Here is a 14681-nt window from a genome sequence, read left to right as displayed (position 1 = left end):
TCCATAATAGATTACTGCTGTCCAATATATTCATCCGCCTCAGAATCTGCATTAAAATCTCTCGATGCAGTGCAGTGCGATTATGCACAGGAGCTTTCCGATCGTCCCCAACAAACTCACTTTTGGTGGAGGCAGGTGTTTTGCCCTTAAAACATCACCGTAATTTAATAACAATACAAAGAGGTCTTTCAATGCAAGCAGGATCGTCTCCTGCAACTTACTGCTTCCAAAACTGTAATCAAGTAACAGCAGTTAATAGTACTAGCTCTTTCCCAAAAAGAGCTAGATACATAATGAACATACATAATATGAATCCAATTTTTCACCCACCAATGGAATTGCCACCACCATGGATTTTAAATAGAGTAAAGATATGTACCTCCCTGTCTTACCTACTCAAAAAACAAATGACAAGTACGGAAATGTACCGCCAACATGCTTTGGAGCACATTAGAAGAAAAGGCGACAAATTTATGATATATACAGACTGCTCCAAAAATAATGTTGGAGTAGGAGCATCTGCATATTCGAAAAATATGTTAAGTAAAAAAAGCCTACCTTCAATATCATCAGTATTTACTGCTGAAGTCACAGCCATACAGATGGCTCTAGATATGATATCTGAGGCAAAAGCAAGTGTCTCTGTTATTTTCAGTGACTCACGTAGCGCTATAGATGCAATAAGACAGTATAAACCAGGAAACCAAATAGTACAGGAAATTCAAATAAAAATTCATCAACTCCTCCAATCAGGAATATCAATGGAAATATGTTGGATCCCAGCACACGTGGGAATAAAAGGAAATGAATATGCAGACTCTGCTGCCAAATTAGCCTGCACTATCCCTCCAACAATTTCATATGCCCCAGTGTCAGACTGGGTAAAATCAGTTAAAACATTAATTTACCAGGATTGGAAAGAAGAATGGGCCTCGGTGCCAACAACAAATAACCTTAAAAATATAAAAACTGAAGTCTATGCATGGAGGACATCCTCACAGGAGGAAAGAGCAAAAGAGGTGATCCTAGCAAGGCTACGTATAGGACACACAAGATTCTCACATGGTCACTTGATGTCAACACCACATGCTGACCCAGTGAAATGTAACAGATTTCAAACACCCATGACAGTACAGCATTTGCTTGTTGAGTGCCCAAATTGGACCCAGCAAAGATCTATTTATCTGCGGAGTTCGGAAATGAAAAATATTCTTGCGGAAAGCAGGGATTTTTCAATTAATAAAATCATAAATTTTTAAAATAAGACGGGTTTCTCAAATAAAGTCTAATTTATTTATTTATTTATTTATTTATTTATTTATTTTTTTATTTTTTATTTTTTTTTTTCTCAGGATTGATCCCTGAGAACCAGCCCGAGAAGAGTCTACTTGAGACTCAGAGGTCTGGAAAAACTAACACCTATTAATAATAATAATATTCATAGCCAGAATTTTATGTTCTTTCCAGTGTCAGAATAACATTTCATCACAATGTACAAACAATAGTATTTTACCTATGGTTTATCTGTTGATAATGGAGACCTGATATTAGCATAATCAAAATATTTTAACCAGACCCCTGAGTTAAATTCTCCAGACTGAAGGGGCTGGCTGCAGGATTTTCTCTAAATAATTTGTTTCTAAATAAATTGGAAGAAATCATATCTCATGCCCAAACAGCAGACAAGGCACTTATGTATGCTGATAGGCAGAGCAGCAGCAAGAGTCTTTTCATCAGATTTGTGTCGGCAAGTTCAGGCTGGTAACAGCATAGTTCCTGCCTTAGTAAGAATTACCAGCTCAGCTATGGTATATGGTAGACTGTTCTTGGTCACCTATGATCTTTGGAGAAGCCTTTTCTGTACTGGTGTCGTCATTAGTGTTTGCTTCAGTGCCTTGGGGACTGGACAGACGACCTTCATTTTCATGGCTATATCATGGAGGTGCAAGCAGCACTGATAGCCTTGCAAGTGTTTCAGGGTTGGGTGGCTGGCCATACAGTAGTGTTGGTTAGCGCAAGAAACAACTAAGTGGCATATGTCAACAAGGAGGGTATGGTCTCCTTCCTCTTAGTTGGCAAGACAGATTCACATGTGGGAAGATCACAGTGCTATTGAGCTGTCAGCCAGATACTTTCCTGGAGGAGGCAGGTCAGTGATGAATTGGTCTACACACTGCCTTGACTGTTGAAAAGGTTATTTGAGTTCTGCAGAACACTGGAAACCAGTCCATTTGCTTGGCAGCTAAACAGAAAGTTCTGGTGTTTTGCTTCCCTATTCCAACCCCTTGGATTACTCAGGAGGATGTCTGTCAGCAGCCATTATCATCCAGTTGTCTACACCTTTCTGCCATTTTACTGATTTACCAAGTGATTAATCAAGCAATGATCACTCCAGAGCTGAGGATAACGCAGGTTGGCTCTAGGTTGAGGTGCTGAGAGAAAAAACCCTGTGACCCATTCATATGCATCACCCTCACATGTTGAGGTGTCTTCATTCCTTGAAGCTGCTCTGCTGTCACAGATGGGGACTATCCAGTAGCTTCTGCAAGAGAGACACTTCATGTAGGACTTCACATGTCCTTATGCCCTTGGAGGTGCTGAGCAGCCATATACTAAGGGAAGTGGACCATCTTCGGTGATTGGTGGTGTTAAAGGGGTTGTTTTTACTTGCAGCAATTCTTCAACACATCACAGACTTCCTCATCCCCCTTTGCCAAGACACGATCCTTTGTTCTCCACCCCACATTCGGGCATTTAATTTGGTATGTGACGTGTATCTGAGTCTAGCTCAGGTACCATACAAGCCACTATTGAGTGCTTGGCGGTAAGACTCACTCCAGATTATTTTTCTTTTGTCTCTTGCTTTGGAGAAGCAAATTAGTGAGTTGCACAGTCTCTCATTTCAAGTTTAGCGCTCAAAAGGCTGTTTTTTTTCTTAATCTTGTTTGTTCCTGATTCTGTGTTGAAAACTCAGAACCTGCTGGTTTTTGACAAGATATTTGAGAACTTCCACTTTAGTGTTTAAATGCAAGCCTGGCCATAATCTGAATAGTACTTGGAATAACATCTGAAGCTCGAGTGTCAACACCTGTTTGCTAGTAAAGGCAGGCCCTTGAAGGAGGCATCTGATTTTTTGGGGGCGCCTTTGTTGAGCAATCAGACAGGCATTTGGGTCATCTAGAGGAGGGAAGAAGCCTTCCCAGTGAGAGAGAATTTCACAGAGTCAGGGCCATTTCTTGGTCCCTGGCAATCAGGAAGAACTGATGGTTTAGAAGTGTCAGACACCACCTCTGCCTACCTAATGGATGTTCTCCCACAAGTCTTTGTCCCATAAAGGGGCTAGTGCACTATAGGCATTACCTAGGGTTCTTTGCAGTGTCCCTTCGGCCCATTCCTTTTACTGTACCTCCATTCAAATTGTCTGTCTTCCATCTTTCTTTCCACACTCCTAACAAAGCGTTTCAGTGGCGTAGTTGGTATGGTGTTGGCGTCCCACCTTGGTGGTCGCGAGTTTGATTCTCGGCCATTCCATTGAGGAGTGAGAGATGTGTATATCTAGTGATAGAAGTTCACTCTCGACGTGGTTCGTAAGTCACATGAAGCCGTTGGTCCCGTTGCTGAATAACCACTGGTTCCATGCAAGGTAAAAACACCATATAAACAAATACACTCCTAACAGTTTATTCATAGTCCAACTCCTGTTATACCTTTAAAACCTTGACCATCAGTTGACGTATCAGCGCTGAATGATCCCATAGGTCCCAGCTCCTGGCCTTTGGCCTAAATTCTGTACTACTATTCTATTCTTCTCCTTCGAAAATGAAGAAGAAGGCTTATTTGAAAATGGAAGCTGGCAGCTCTCTCGACCCTCCTTTTCACAGAACTATCTTTTGTGTTAAAGAGAACTGGCGAGCCATTTCGTCAAGCACCCAGATGCTCCGGCAAGTAAATAAACTGGTTATATAATGCAGATGCTCCCCGAGGTTTATTCTATTTTTCTTTTTGCTCTTCTGTTCCTCCTCGGAAGGACTATTTTGTTCTTTTCATTTTTATTTTTTTGTAAAGAAATTTCCGTCCCTAGTGGGAAATATAAGAGGTCTAGCGCCAGAAGCATTCCTTTCTTTCCGACCTGGTCATACGTCTCTCTCTCTCTCTCTCTCTGTGAAATTAAATTAGATGAGAATGATTACTGCAGTCTTCATGGCTTTATTTTCTACGACGTTTAATAGATTTCTGTGTGTGCCATTCATGAAGATATTTTTTAACATTGTTTAATTGAAAGATATTTTGTTATAAGAAGCCGATAAATTATATAAAAATTTATATTTTAAGTTTTTATGGTATTTAATGCGTCAGTATAATCATCATGATTGCGATGTCACTTCATAATACCAAACCAATTAATCAGTTTTTGTTTTTATATTGATTTTTTTTAATTCGTCGACATTTATTGGTTTTCATTTCATCTCTCGTTTTCACGACCAGATGTTTAGACAGATGGCAGACTCAATCCGTAAGACCCTACTTCCTGTGGCCTTTGTAACGTCCCCCCCCCCCCCCCCCCCACCCCCCCCCCCCCCCCCCACAATCCCTTCATCCACTCTTGTGCCCTGACTCATGAAAAGGCTTTTCGATTCTCGCACAGTCATGGTGATCATTTTCCTCGTACAGGGCGATATAGTGCCGTCAGTAAACTGCATGCGGTGGACTGTAGGCATTATTTAAATTTCTTTGCAGCGTCCCTTCGGCCCCTAACTGCAACCACTTAACATTCCTTTTACTGTACCTCCGTTCATGTCGTCTTTCATCCATCTTCCTTTCCACCACCCACTCCTAACATTTGATTCACAATGCAACTGCGAGGTTTTCCTCCTGTTACACCTTTCAAACCTTTTTCCTGTCAGTTTCCATTTCAGCCCTGAATGACCTCTTAGGTCTCAGCGATTGGCCTAAATCCCGTCTTCTGGTGAAAAATTTCGATGGTACCGAATACACTCTTGATCTTAACTCCGATTCTAAAGTTCGTGGTCAGTTCCAGATGTTTTGAGAACGATCGAGTTTAGACCCACATAGACCCTGTTTCCCCCTAGTACTAGAATTTTGTCTTCAATGATTCTTAAGGGGCTGGAATAATAAGATTAAGGTATTTTATTCTTTTATATTGGTGGTTCATTTAATTTTGAATCGAGGGTGCGCGCAAGCGCTCACACTCATATTTTATGTGTATATATGTATGCTTATATAGTATTCATTACCCTAATGATGACTTTACTTTCCCACACTTCCGTACTTATCACCTGCAGTGATAAATCATAAAAAACTGCAAGGAAATCGTGGAATAAAGAGCATCATGTTTATCAAAATTCTGATAAACACTAAGCTCTTAATTCCACAATTTTCTTGCATTTTTTTTTATGTTATCACTGCAAGTGATAAGTACGAAGGAGTGTTAAAGTGTACGAAGAATGTATATATGGAGAACCAGCAAATGAGAAATATTTAAAACAGATAAGACTAGCTTCTCGGATTAAGAAAGTTCGCTTGCGCTCGGTGTCAGAAGGAACACAAGCGTCAGCTGTCACTGGAAGTGAACTACTGATTGACGGAAACCAAGTTTGTTTTTTTATTGTATATGCCAACTCATGGCGTAATAAGCACGTGACCAGGATACTGCAGCCGCTCGATATCAGTTCTAAAATATATAAGCTTTCAGGGCCCTTGAAACGGAAGTGGCCGCGATAGGGTGTTGAAAGACAGTAAAGTGTTTGTATAGAGAGCGAGAGAGAGAGAGGAAAAGGGATTGTGGGAGGGGGGGGGGGGGGAGGGCGGAGTATGCATCAGAAAGAGATATACGGAGTCAATGTTCATTTCGTTCCCTCAGGTCTAACTGATCCTTGAAGCGCGAAAGTTTGCTCTTCTCTGTGCTCTCGAAGGTGATCCAGGTTCTAGGCTGAGGTTTATGCCAGAGTTAATTCATCTCGACTGCATTGTCCTGTGAAGTGTTAACGTTACATTTTGTAATTTGTGATATTTTCGGAGTTAAGGCAGTGGTCTTATTTTGAACCTCGAAGAAAACGATACGCCCACTTCTTGAAAGAACGCGTAAGAACCAGGGAACACAGAAGAAGCAAAGGGAAATTTCGAAAGCCAATCGAATGTGGTGTCTTGAGTGAATGGGGGAATATATTTCACCGAGTGTTGTTCACTGGATTTACGAACGCTTAGTTCATGTAGGTGACATATTTTACAATTTGTTGTGACTATTTTGTGTTTGTGACATAACTATTGTTGAGAGATGATTCCATTTTCCTTCTACTGATGGCAATATTTTACTTTCATGATTTGCTGGTGATTCCTAGCTCCCCTCTTCCTCATCATTCTCTCTCTCTCAAGGGGAGGGCGGCCATCTACGAGGTAATCATTTACCCAGAAATTCTCATATCTCGTACAGGATTTAGGAGAGATTAGACAAAGTAGTCTAGCTGGCGCCTTGCCGTCATTCAACAGGTACTCCACAGGGAATTCCTCGCCAATCAGTTCTTGATGGAGAATCATACGAGGTGTAATTCTCTCTCTCTCTCTCTCTGTCTCTCTCTCTCTGTCTCTCTCTTTCTCTTTCTCTCTCTCTCTCTCTCTCTCATTTAACCCCCAAACGATAGTCATTTATAGCCCTGAAACATTATCCTATTATTTTACTCAAAATTATTGATATTCAGAATAGAAAAATGTTAACATGGATTAAGGTACGCTTCTCCCCGAATGAATTAATAATACACTTTTTTTTTTTTTTTTTTAATTATCATTATCAAGGGCTAAATGCTGACCAGAGGAGCTGCTTCTGATAATGGTAGGTCCTGACATCAACGCTAAACGTGTGCGGGGGACCTCAAAGTTTAGTGGATGAATATTTTTGGCAGACTTCGATGACCTGCTCGTTACGGGAAGAAGGTGAGCATAAAAAGAAAAAGTACAAGTAAAATATTTGATTCATGGAAATAGTGACTTTGTTTATATTTTGACTATATGTGTAATAGAGAATTTTAGTTATATATATAATATAAATTAATATATATATTATATTATATATATCTATATATAATATCTATATATATTATAATATATATATTATATGCTGCTACTTTCATAAATGCATATAAGTTCTCTTTGACTGTATGGAATGTTATATAAAGTGTTTGCAACATTTACAGATTCCTTATTTAGCTTAGAGTTATAGGATGTCTAAAAATGTATGTTCAGATTTCACATAACATAGTGTAAAAGTATATAATGTAGAATGTGAAAAGAGAGAGATTAACTTTGTCTGTTCCCAGATAAAATTGTTTCCCCAACTTGTCATCACCTCAGATTAAGAGATCTCGAGGTCTCCGTTGTGATTTGGATACATGTCAATCTTAATCAAACTTACTCGCTCGACTTCTGTTTGGAACATGTAGAGAGCATAGTACGTACATGACTGGTCTCAGACACATACTTCTTATTCGATAACCACAGGCAGATTTCACGATTTTTCTGTAAAGTTACATCATATTAGAAGCTTCTAGAAAAAGTGCATCATCTTTCTCATGCCCTAAACGTTTTGTTAGCAATCCGCTGCCTAGCTCCCATGCGAAATGAAAGGTTCACTACAGACTTTGAATTCCTGGCGTTTAGATCTCCCCCCTCTCTCTCGCACACCACTTTTGAGTTCATATTAATGTAACGTAAATTGGTCATTCGTAACTTTTAGATTTCAGATTTGATATTTCTTAGTTATTTAGTATTATTTAGTGCTTTTTGTGGAATCTGGACAAACATTGTACAAGTGTGTAACAGCGCCTTTTATTTTCATATTTTGAAATATTGTGAATTGTGTGGTGAAATTTTTTGAACAAGCTGCAGCAGAAAGAAAATTGGTACCAAGGTAATGTGTATTATAATTTTCTTAGTTGCAACTAATAGTTACAATGGTTTGATAAAAGTTTAAATTTTTGCACATTGCAAATTTTTGTGTTTTGTGTTTGTTTAATTTTTTTATTGAAGTGATTTTTTTTATTGTGCATTTATCCATTTTCTCATTGAAGCGTGTCTTTTTATTTTTTGTTCTGTGTGATTAGTGCTTTTTACAATTTTGGTATTTTCAACATTTTTCTGTTTCCATTTGCATTCACAACTTAATTAGCTTAGTTGTTTTTATTAATTAATCATTGCACATTATTTGAATTTAGCACCTGTGAATTAATTTGCATTTACTTAGAATTCTTTTCAAGTTTTAGTGTTGTTTAACACTTGTGAATTAATTTCCAAATTTTAATTATTATAACACTTCTGAATTTTGATTGAATTAATTTTCTTGAATTTCGTGACAAATTAATTTTGATTTAATGTCACTTAATTAATTCATGAATTAATTAAACTTTGCTTTGTTTTCAAGTAACAGTAATTTTCCCTGATATTGTGAATTTCACTTATTAATTTTGAGTTTGATGATAAATTTTTTATCTAAAATTTTTTATAAGTGTTTTCTTTTTCACCAGTATATTTATATTTAGCTTAGGTAGAAACATAGAGTGGTAACTGAGCTGTTTTCCTTCAATTTACTTGAAGTGATTTAGAACCAGGGAAGTACTTAGACTTCTGAAATCAGGGAAATACTCATAGACTTTTAAAGTTGTTGATGGAGTGATGCCCTTTAATTAATTTAATTACCTACAAGATTACCTCACACCTGTTTTAATGAACTTGGTCTGATTTTCTGCAAGACTGGTAAGTTGTTTAAGGGACCACTGTTGCCTTTAAAGTATTCAGTCGTTTAGGTGTCTGGCTGTTGTGAGATAACAATTATATATATATATATATATATATATATATATATATATATATATATATATATATATATATATATATATATATATATATATGTGTGTGTGTGTGTGTGTGTGTGTGTGTGTAATATATTAAGCTACAAATATCATTCAATATCCAATTCGGTCTACCTCGGAAACAAAACAGAGGGAGAATTATGGCTGAGAAATGATAGACACCTGATGAGGCGCGAACCACCGACAATAAAACTAGGCCTACCAGTGACTTCGGCAGTGTGACACGAACTGGATACTAAATGAAATTTGTGGCTGAATATTTGTATATAAAGAATGTCACGGCGATGTGATAAAAAGGACATGCATTTATATACTTGCAATTTTATGTTATCTTCAGGTTCACAATGCCAGGCCAGTGCTTCTGCTTACACCCGAAATGCATCTGCTTATTCATGGTGAACATCTCCCAAAGCAAGTTGCATCCTTTGGTGGAATTCTGCCGATCTACGAAGGAGATGGAGACGCCGCTCGTCGTCCTCTTCGCCTTGGCTGTCATCGCTAACGTCGTCAACGTAGCTGTTCTGTCGCACCTTCACCTGAGCGGGCCAAAACGAGCGGTTACTTCCGCAAGGGGTTATCTCCTGTCCCTGGCTGTTTCCCACTGCATGATCGCCGCTGCTGGAATTGCGAGGCAGTCGCTACCCAGGGACTACCAAGGACTCGGTGCTTGGGCCGCCTTCATGCTGTACGAGGAGATCGTGTTCGTGGCCTTGAATTTCTGCGGGGTCATTCTCATCCTGGGGCTCTCAGTCGACCGTTACGTCGCCGTTTGTCACCCGCATCGATACGTACCCGCCGACAGTCACGAGCGAATGAAGACCTTCATTGCGGTGGCGTACGTTCTACCAGCGATCTTGTACGTGCCCCACTTCTTCTACGAAGTGCCCCAGCACGGGGCTGATGATGTCTGGTTTATGAAGCCCCACACTTCGCTACAGAAAATCGTTTGGAATATTTGGGTGATCGCCCTTCAACTCATCCACAACGTCATTCCTTGCTTGCTGATAGTGGCGTTTCATGGGAGAATTCTTTACTGTGTTGTGCGTCTAGGACACACCAGAGACTCGATGACCACCGGCTCCAGAGGCCCTGCTGGACACCAGCGAGAAAAGAGAATCATTTACTTACTGTTGGCCCTGACGCTCAACTTCCTGGTGACAAGCATACCAGGAGCCTTGTTCAGGGGCGTGTACACGTGGCTGGGCGATTTCTGCTATTTTAATCCTGACCACGAGACTGTCATGAAAGCCTGTTGGTCACTTGAGGTCGTGGGGTATGCCAGTGATTCTGTCCTGTACTTTGCAATGGATGGGGAATATAGGGATGCCTTTTGCTTCCTGCTGGATAAGCTATGCCGTCGGATCAAAGCTCAGGGAACGAGTGGGAGTGTTTGATAAATCTTCGTTATTTTTTTTTTTTTTTTTTTTTTTTTACATTCGTAAGGAATAAATCAACACGGGTCCTCCCGACCAGCATGCCAGTGCGTGAGCAAAGAAATTAAAAGGCCGGATCAAAATCAAAGTTAAAAATTATAAAAGCAAACAAATGAATACCTACGACAAAACATATAAGTTTTATTCAAGTTGTGATATAAGAAGATGGACCAGAGTAGCATGATGTGATATCTTGAGGAAAAGAGAAGATATCAAGTGCACACTAGGGACGCAGTTTCCATTCACTGGTTAGCTAGCTATTAGGCCTCATTTGTCAGCCACAGTGGCTCTCGCCAGATCAATCATATAAAGTTTGCTAAGCAAGTGTCACTTGGGTACCTATGGATAGACGCAACCAAACTGTGGAACGTAGACTGTGAGAAATGTTGAATATTGAATATTACGTTTTTCTCTGAGTGTCAGTAACGGTGATAAAGGTGAATGAATGGTAGAGTTTCATTCACTCATGCGTAGCTCTCCAGTCCTGTTCATTGTTTCAAGTGCAGTGGTTAAATAAAAAGGCACGTCAGAGACTGCAAACCTTGTGCGTCTAGTTTAAACAGAAGGCCTTGAGAACAGATGAATTTGTCTCGACAAAATTTGGTGGAAACAATCGCGGGATCGCTTGTCTAGCTGAAACATTATTATAACTCATGAAAGATGATAGGAAATAAAAAAATATATCACGTTGAACTGACTTTCGCGTTTTATCATCCTGTTCATGAGCAGTGAAAACAGTCTCTGACTATTGCATAGACAAAATGTATGAAAATCAGGCTTTGAATCTGTTATGTATGCACTTTAAAGTGTATGCCATTTATGTCCAATAAGTGTGGAAGTTTGGCTAAAGGAAATAAGTGTATGTGCTTGTATTGGGAACACAATAGCATTACGAGAAGCCAAACGCATCACTGCGTCTAAGAGGAGTAGTACGATGGTCCACCAGATTCTTAACGTTCTTCTTAATAAATCATGCTTATATTTCGCTGTTATTTGTACATTGTGATGTAAGTATAACCTTTCAGTAACAATCAACATATTATATATATATATATATATATATATATATATATATATATATATATATATATATATATATATATATATATAACATTTTCGTCTCTTCGGTCCCTAGAAGCAACCACTTGCATTCTTTTTACTGTACCTCCATTCATATTCTCTCTCTTCGATCTTGCTATCCATCCTCATAAGTAGGTCCCCATTGGGCTCAATACTATATTCCATTCCATTTTTTTCTTCGATTACATGACATATTTACAGTGACAACCATATAGGCCTACTTGTTTTATAACTCTTACATTTCAGGAAAGGAACCGTGTTTGAAATGATTTGATGGAAGAAAATGTATGAAAAGGAAAATATATTGCTACATTACTTTTCTAGATTACGTTATTGTTTTCAGCTGCACTGTAGCTATTTACCCAGTTAAGTTGATTTTATTTGGATCTATATTTTCTCCTGTTATAACAAGGAATCGGTCTAAACAAGTGAATGTCCTTATGTAAACAGGACTATTTTTTTTACAGTTCTGTCAATATAATAATAATAATAGTAACAGTAACTCCACAGTTGCAATTTACCGCGCATAAAAGTTTAATGTGCAGTTCTCTCCAAAGCCTTTGACTTCTCTCCCTCGGCTTATATTTTATAAAATACTAGTTTCCCCTACAGAGGGCTCTCATATCAATGGGCTCTCTATCCCTCCCCCCTACACCCGAGAGGCCTGTAACTTTGTAACGGACGTTATCTCAATGGTTACCCATAACGCCGAGGGAGGTGGGGCAACAAGGTTATCATCAATATATTACTCGTAGGGTTATCAAGGATAACCTTAGGAGTAATGTATTCACGATAAGTTATCGTAATGGTTATGCTGTTCATAAATTTCCCTTGAAAGGAAAAAGGTTTTGGTTTTTGCTAGTAGTTCTTACCCAACAACTCATAACATTATGAATACTGGGTCAATTTCCTTATCGGAGGTAGCTCTAGAGAAGTAGTACTACTATTCACTCATTATTAAAATCCTAAATCATGGATGAACCCAGTTTTGGAAATTATCTGCACTGGACTTCAACCACGACTATACAGCTTAATTGTGAATGTGACAGTGATAATTGTCTGTCTTTTCCTTTTATTCTGGAGCAACCCATTGTTAGGGGGAAACGTATAAATAATAAATACAGAACACTGCGTATTTTTTTTTTCCGTGGTTCCAAGGGTGGTAAGCAAACAGCGTTTGTTTTCATTACGGTAGCGATAATACGATGGTATTAAGATAAGAATGATTGTAATTTATAGGCGTTTCAGCCATAATATTAAAAAATGCTATCTACGGCATATTTCTCTAAAACCTCTTAAATGTTACTGGGTGAAGTGTGCATAACTCAGCGATTATGTTGATAGTGACGCGATGTTTCATTTTTAACAATTGCTCAAGAGCTCTTATAAAGTGCCTCACGTTCACGTTCCAATATTTTCTTGTGAAATGATTTTGTTTGACGTTATTTCCTCCTTACTGATACGTGCCATAAATTATCTTAAAATATCTGATGAGTACCTTGTTATTTGGCATGATTTGGTTAGGAATCTATGGCAGAAGGTAAATTCGAATTATGTTTTGATTATAAGACTTAACTTTCAGGGGTTGATTTTTATTCTCTTTAGGTGAAGTTCCGAGCTTCGCCTTCCGGACGCTTTGACTAGTGAGTCAGTGCGAATTCGCTGATTCATACGTCCTTTGATCAATGGCTCTATTTATTTATTATATTACGGTAAGTCATCAGATTGTAAGGGCGAATTGTGGTTTTGGTTATGTTATTTCAAGAGAATTAAGAGCTCATGGTGGATTTTTAGTTGAATTTGTGACTAATAATCACAAAGTGTTGACCGAACCAGGCTCCCAATTAGGGTCCTTTCACACTATGCGATTCTTGTCGCACCAAGATACGATTGCAGGCTGCTCTCAGCCTGCAGTGGTGACTAGATGGACAGGAAGAGAAAATTATTGTCTTTATTTATTACATTTGAGAAAAAAGAAGAGAAAAACTAGAATTCACTCGGTACACCCTTTGAATACACAAAGGCACTTGTACGGTGCATTTGCCAAAATTTTCGAGGAGCTGAAGAGAGATAATGATAAATTTTGCAATTACCTTAGAATGTCTAAAACAACCTTTGAGGAACTCTTGTCACGTCTGCATGACCAGTTGCTAAAAGAAATACGACATTCAGAGATTATATTTCGCCAGCACAACAACTGGCAGTTACCATCAAGTAAGAGGATATAATATGGACCTTCCCTTGTAAATTTGCTTTTCCATATAGAAATTAAAAAGGAGAAATGAAAACAACTAGTGTTAGCTGAAACATCTCTATTTATCAAAAGTATAAACTGATATATCTAAATCAAAAACTAAAATCTTTTGCTTTGATATAAAAAATCCATATATCTCTGTTTCATTAATTAATAATGTAAATAAAACGTAACTGTTAACCATAAAAACTTCTTAAAAAATCATATATATCGAAATTAAAAGCTTTTAGTCCTCTTTTATATCTATAATCTGCCGATAACCTTCTAATAATTTCAGTATCAAAACGTATATGTAACCTAAATAAAAAAAAAAAACAGCAAATCATTTAGTAAATAATTTTACAGTAGTTTATACTTAAGCTATCCATATCTGTAGTTCTTTCTTATTTACGAATAACACTATTGTTGTTATTATTATTGTATGGTGTTTTTTCCGTTGCATGGAACCAGTGGTTATTCAGTAACGGGAATAACACTATTTATGTCCCTCAAATGTTTTCAATACCCAATGCACCCGATCACCAGAAGTAGTGGAAGTCTACTGCTGTCGCACACATATGCAGGAAAAAATCGCATAGTGTGAAGACACGTATTGAAGGCAGTGGCCAACTGCAATCGCGTCTGGGTGCAGCACCGAACATGGCCAAATGGGCCTGTCGGCTGTAATGTGATGCCGGCATAGTGTGAAAAGGTACATTAGAGATAATAGTCGACTGCTAGTCGCATGTAGGTGCGACATCGTGTCGCATTTACGTACGACATAGTGTGAAAGGGCCCTTAGTAAGGTAAAAATATTCCTTTTTGGGCCATACTATGGGCCCTTTCACACAATGTCGTACGTAAATGCGACACGATATCGGAGCTATATGCGACTAGCAGTCGACTATTAATTCTAATGTACCTTTCCACACTATGTCGGACCGGCAAATGCCGACAAGCCCCACTGGCCATGTCAGGTGTTGCACCCAGACGCGATTTCAGTTGGCCATTGCCTTCAATACGTGTCTTCACACTATGCGATTTTTTCCTGCATAT

General features: G+C 38.5%; 1 protein-coding gene across 1 annotated transcript; it reads left to right on the top strand.

Moving 5' to 3' along the window:
• The first annotated feature begins 5891 nt into the window (after positions 1 to 5891).
• Positions 5892 to 11365, top strand: LOC135197775 (probable G-protein coupled receptor B0563.6). Its single transcript, XM_064224874.1, has 3 exons — positions 5892 to 6230; positions 6811 to 6948; positions 9217 to 11365. The coding sequence occupies exon 3, from the start codon at positions 9224 to 9226 to the stop codon at positions 10271 to 10273; it is 1050 nt and encodes a 349-aa protein (XP_064080944.1). The 5' UTR covers positions 5892 to 6230; positions 6811 to 6948; positions 9217 to 9223; the 3' UTR covers positions 10274 to 11365.
• Positions 11366 to 14681: the final 3316 nt, after the last annotated feature.

This window comes from Macrobrachium nipponense, chromosome 21 (assembly GCF_015104395.2).
Source record: "Macrobrachium nipponense isolate FS-2020 chromosome 21, ASM1510439v2, whole genome shotgun sequence".
Classification (NCBI taxonomy): Eukaryota; Metazoa; Arthropoda; class Malacostraca; order Decapoda; family Palaemonidae; genus Macrobrachium; species Macrobrachium nipponense.
This window is presented reverse-complemented; position numbering and strand designations above follow the sequence as displayed.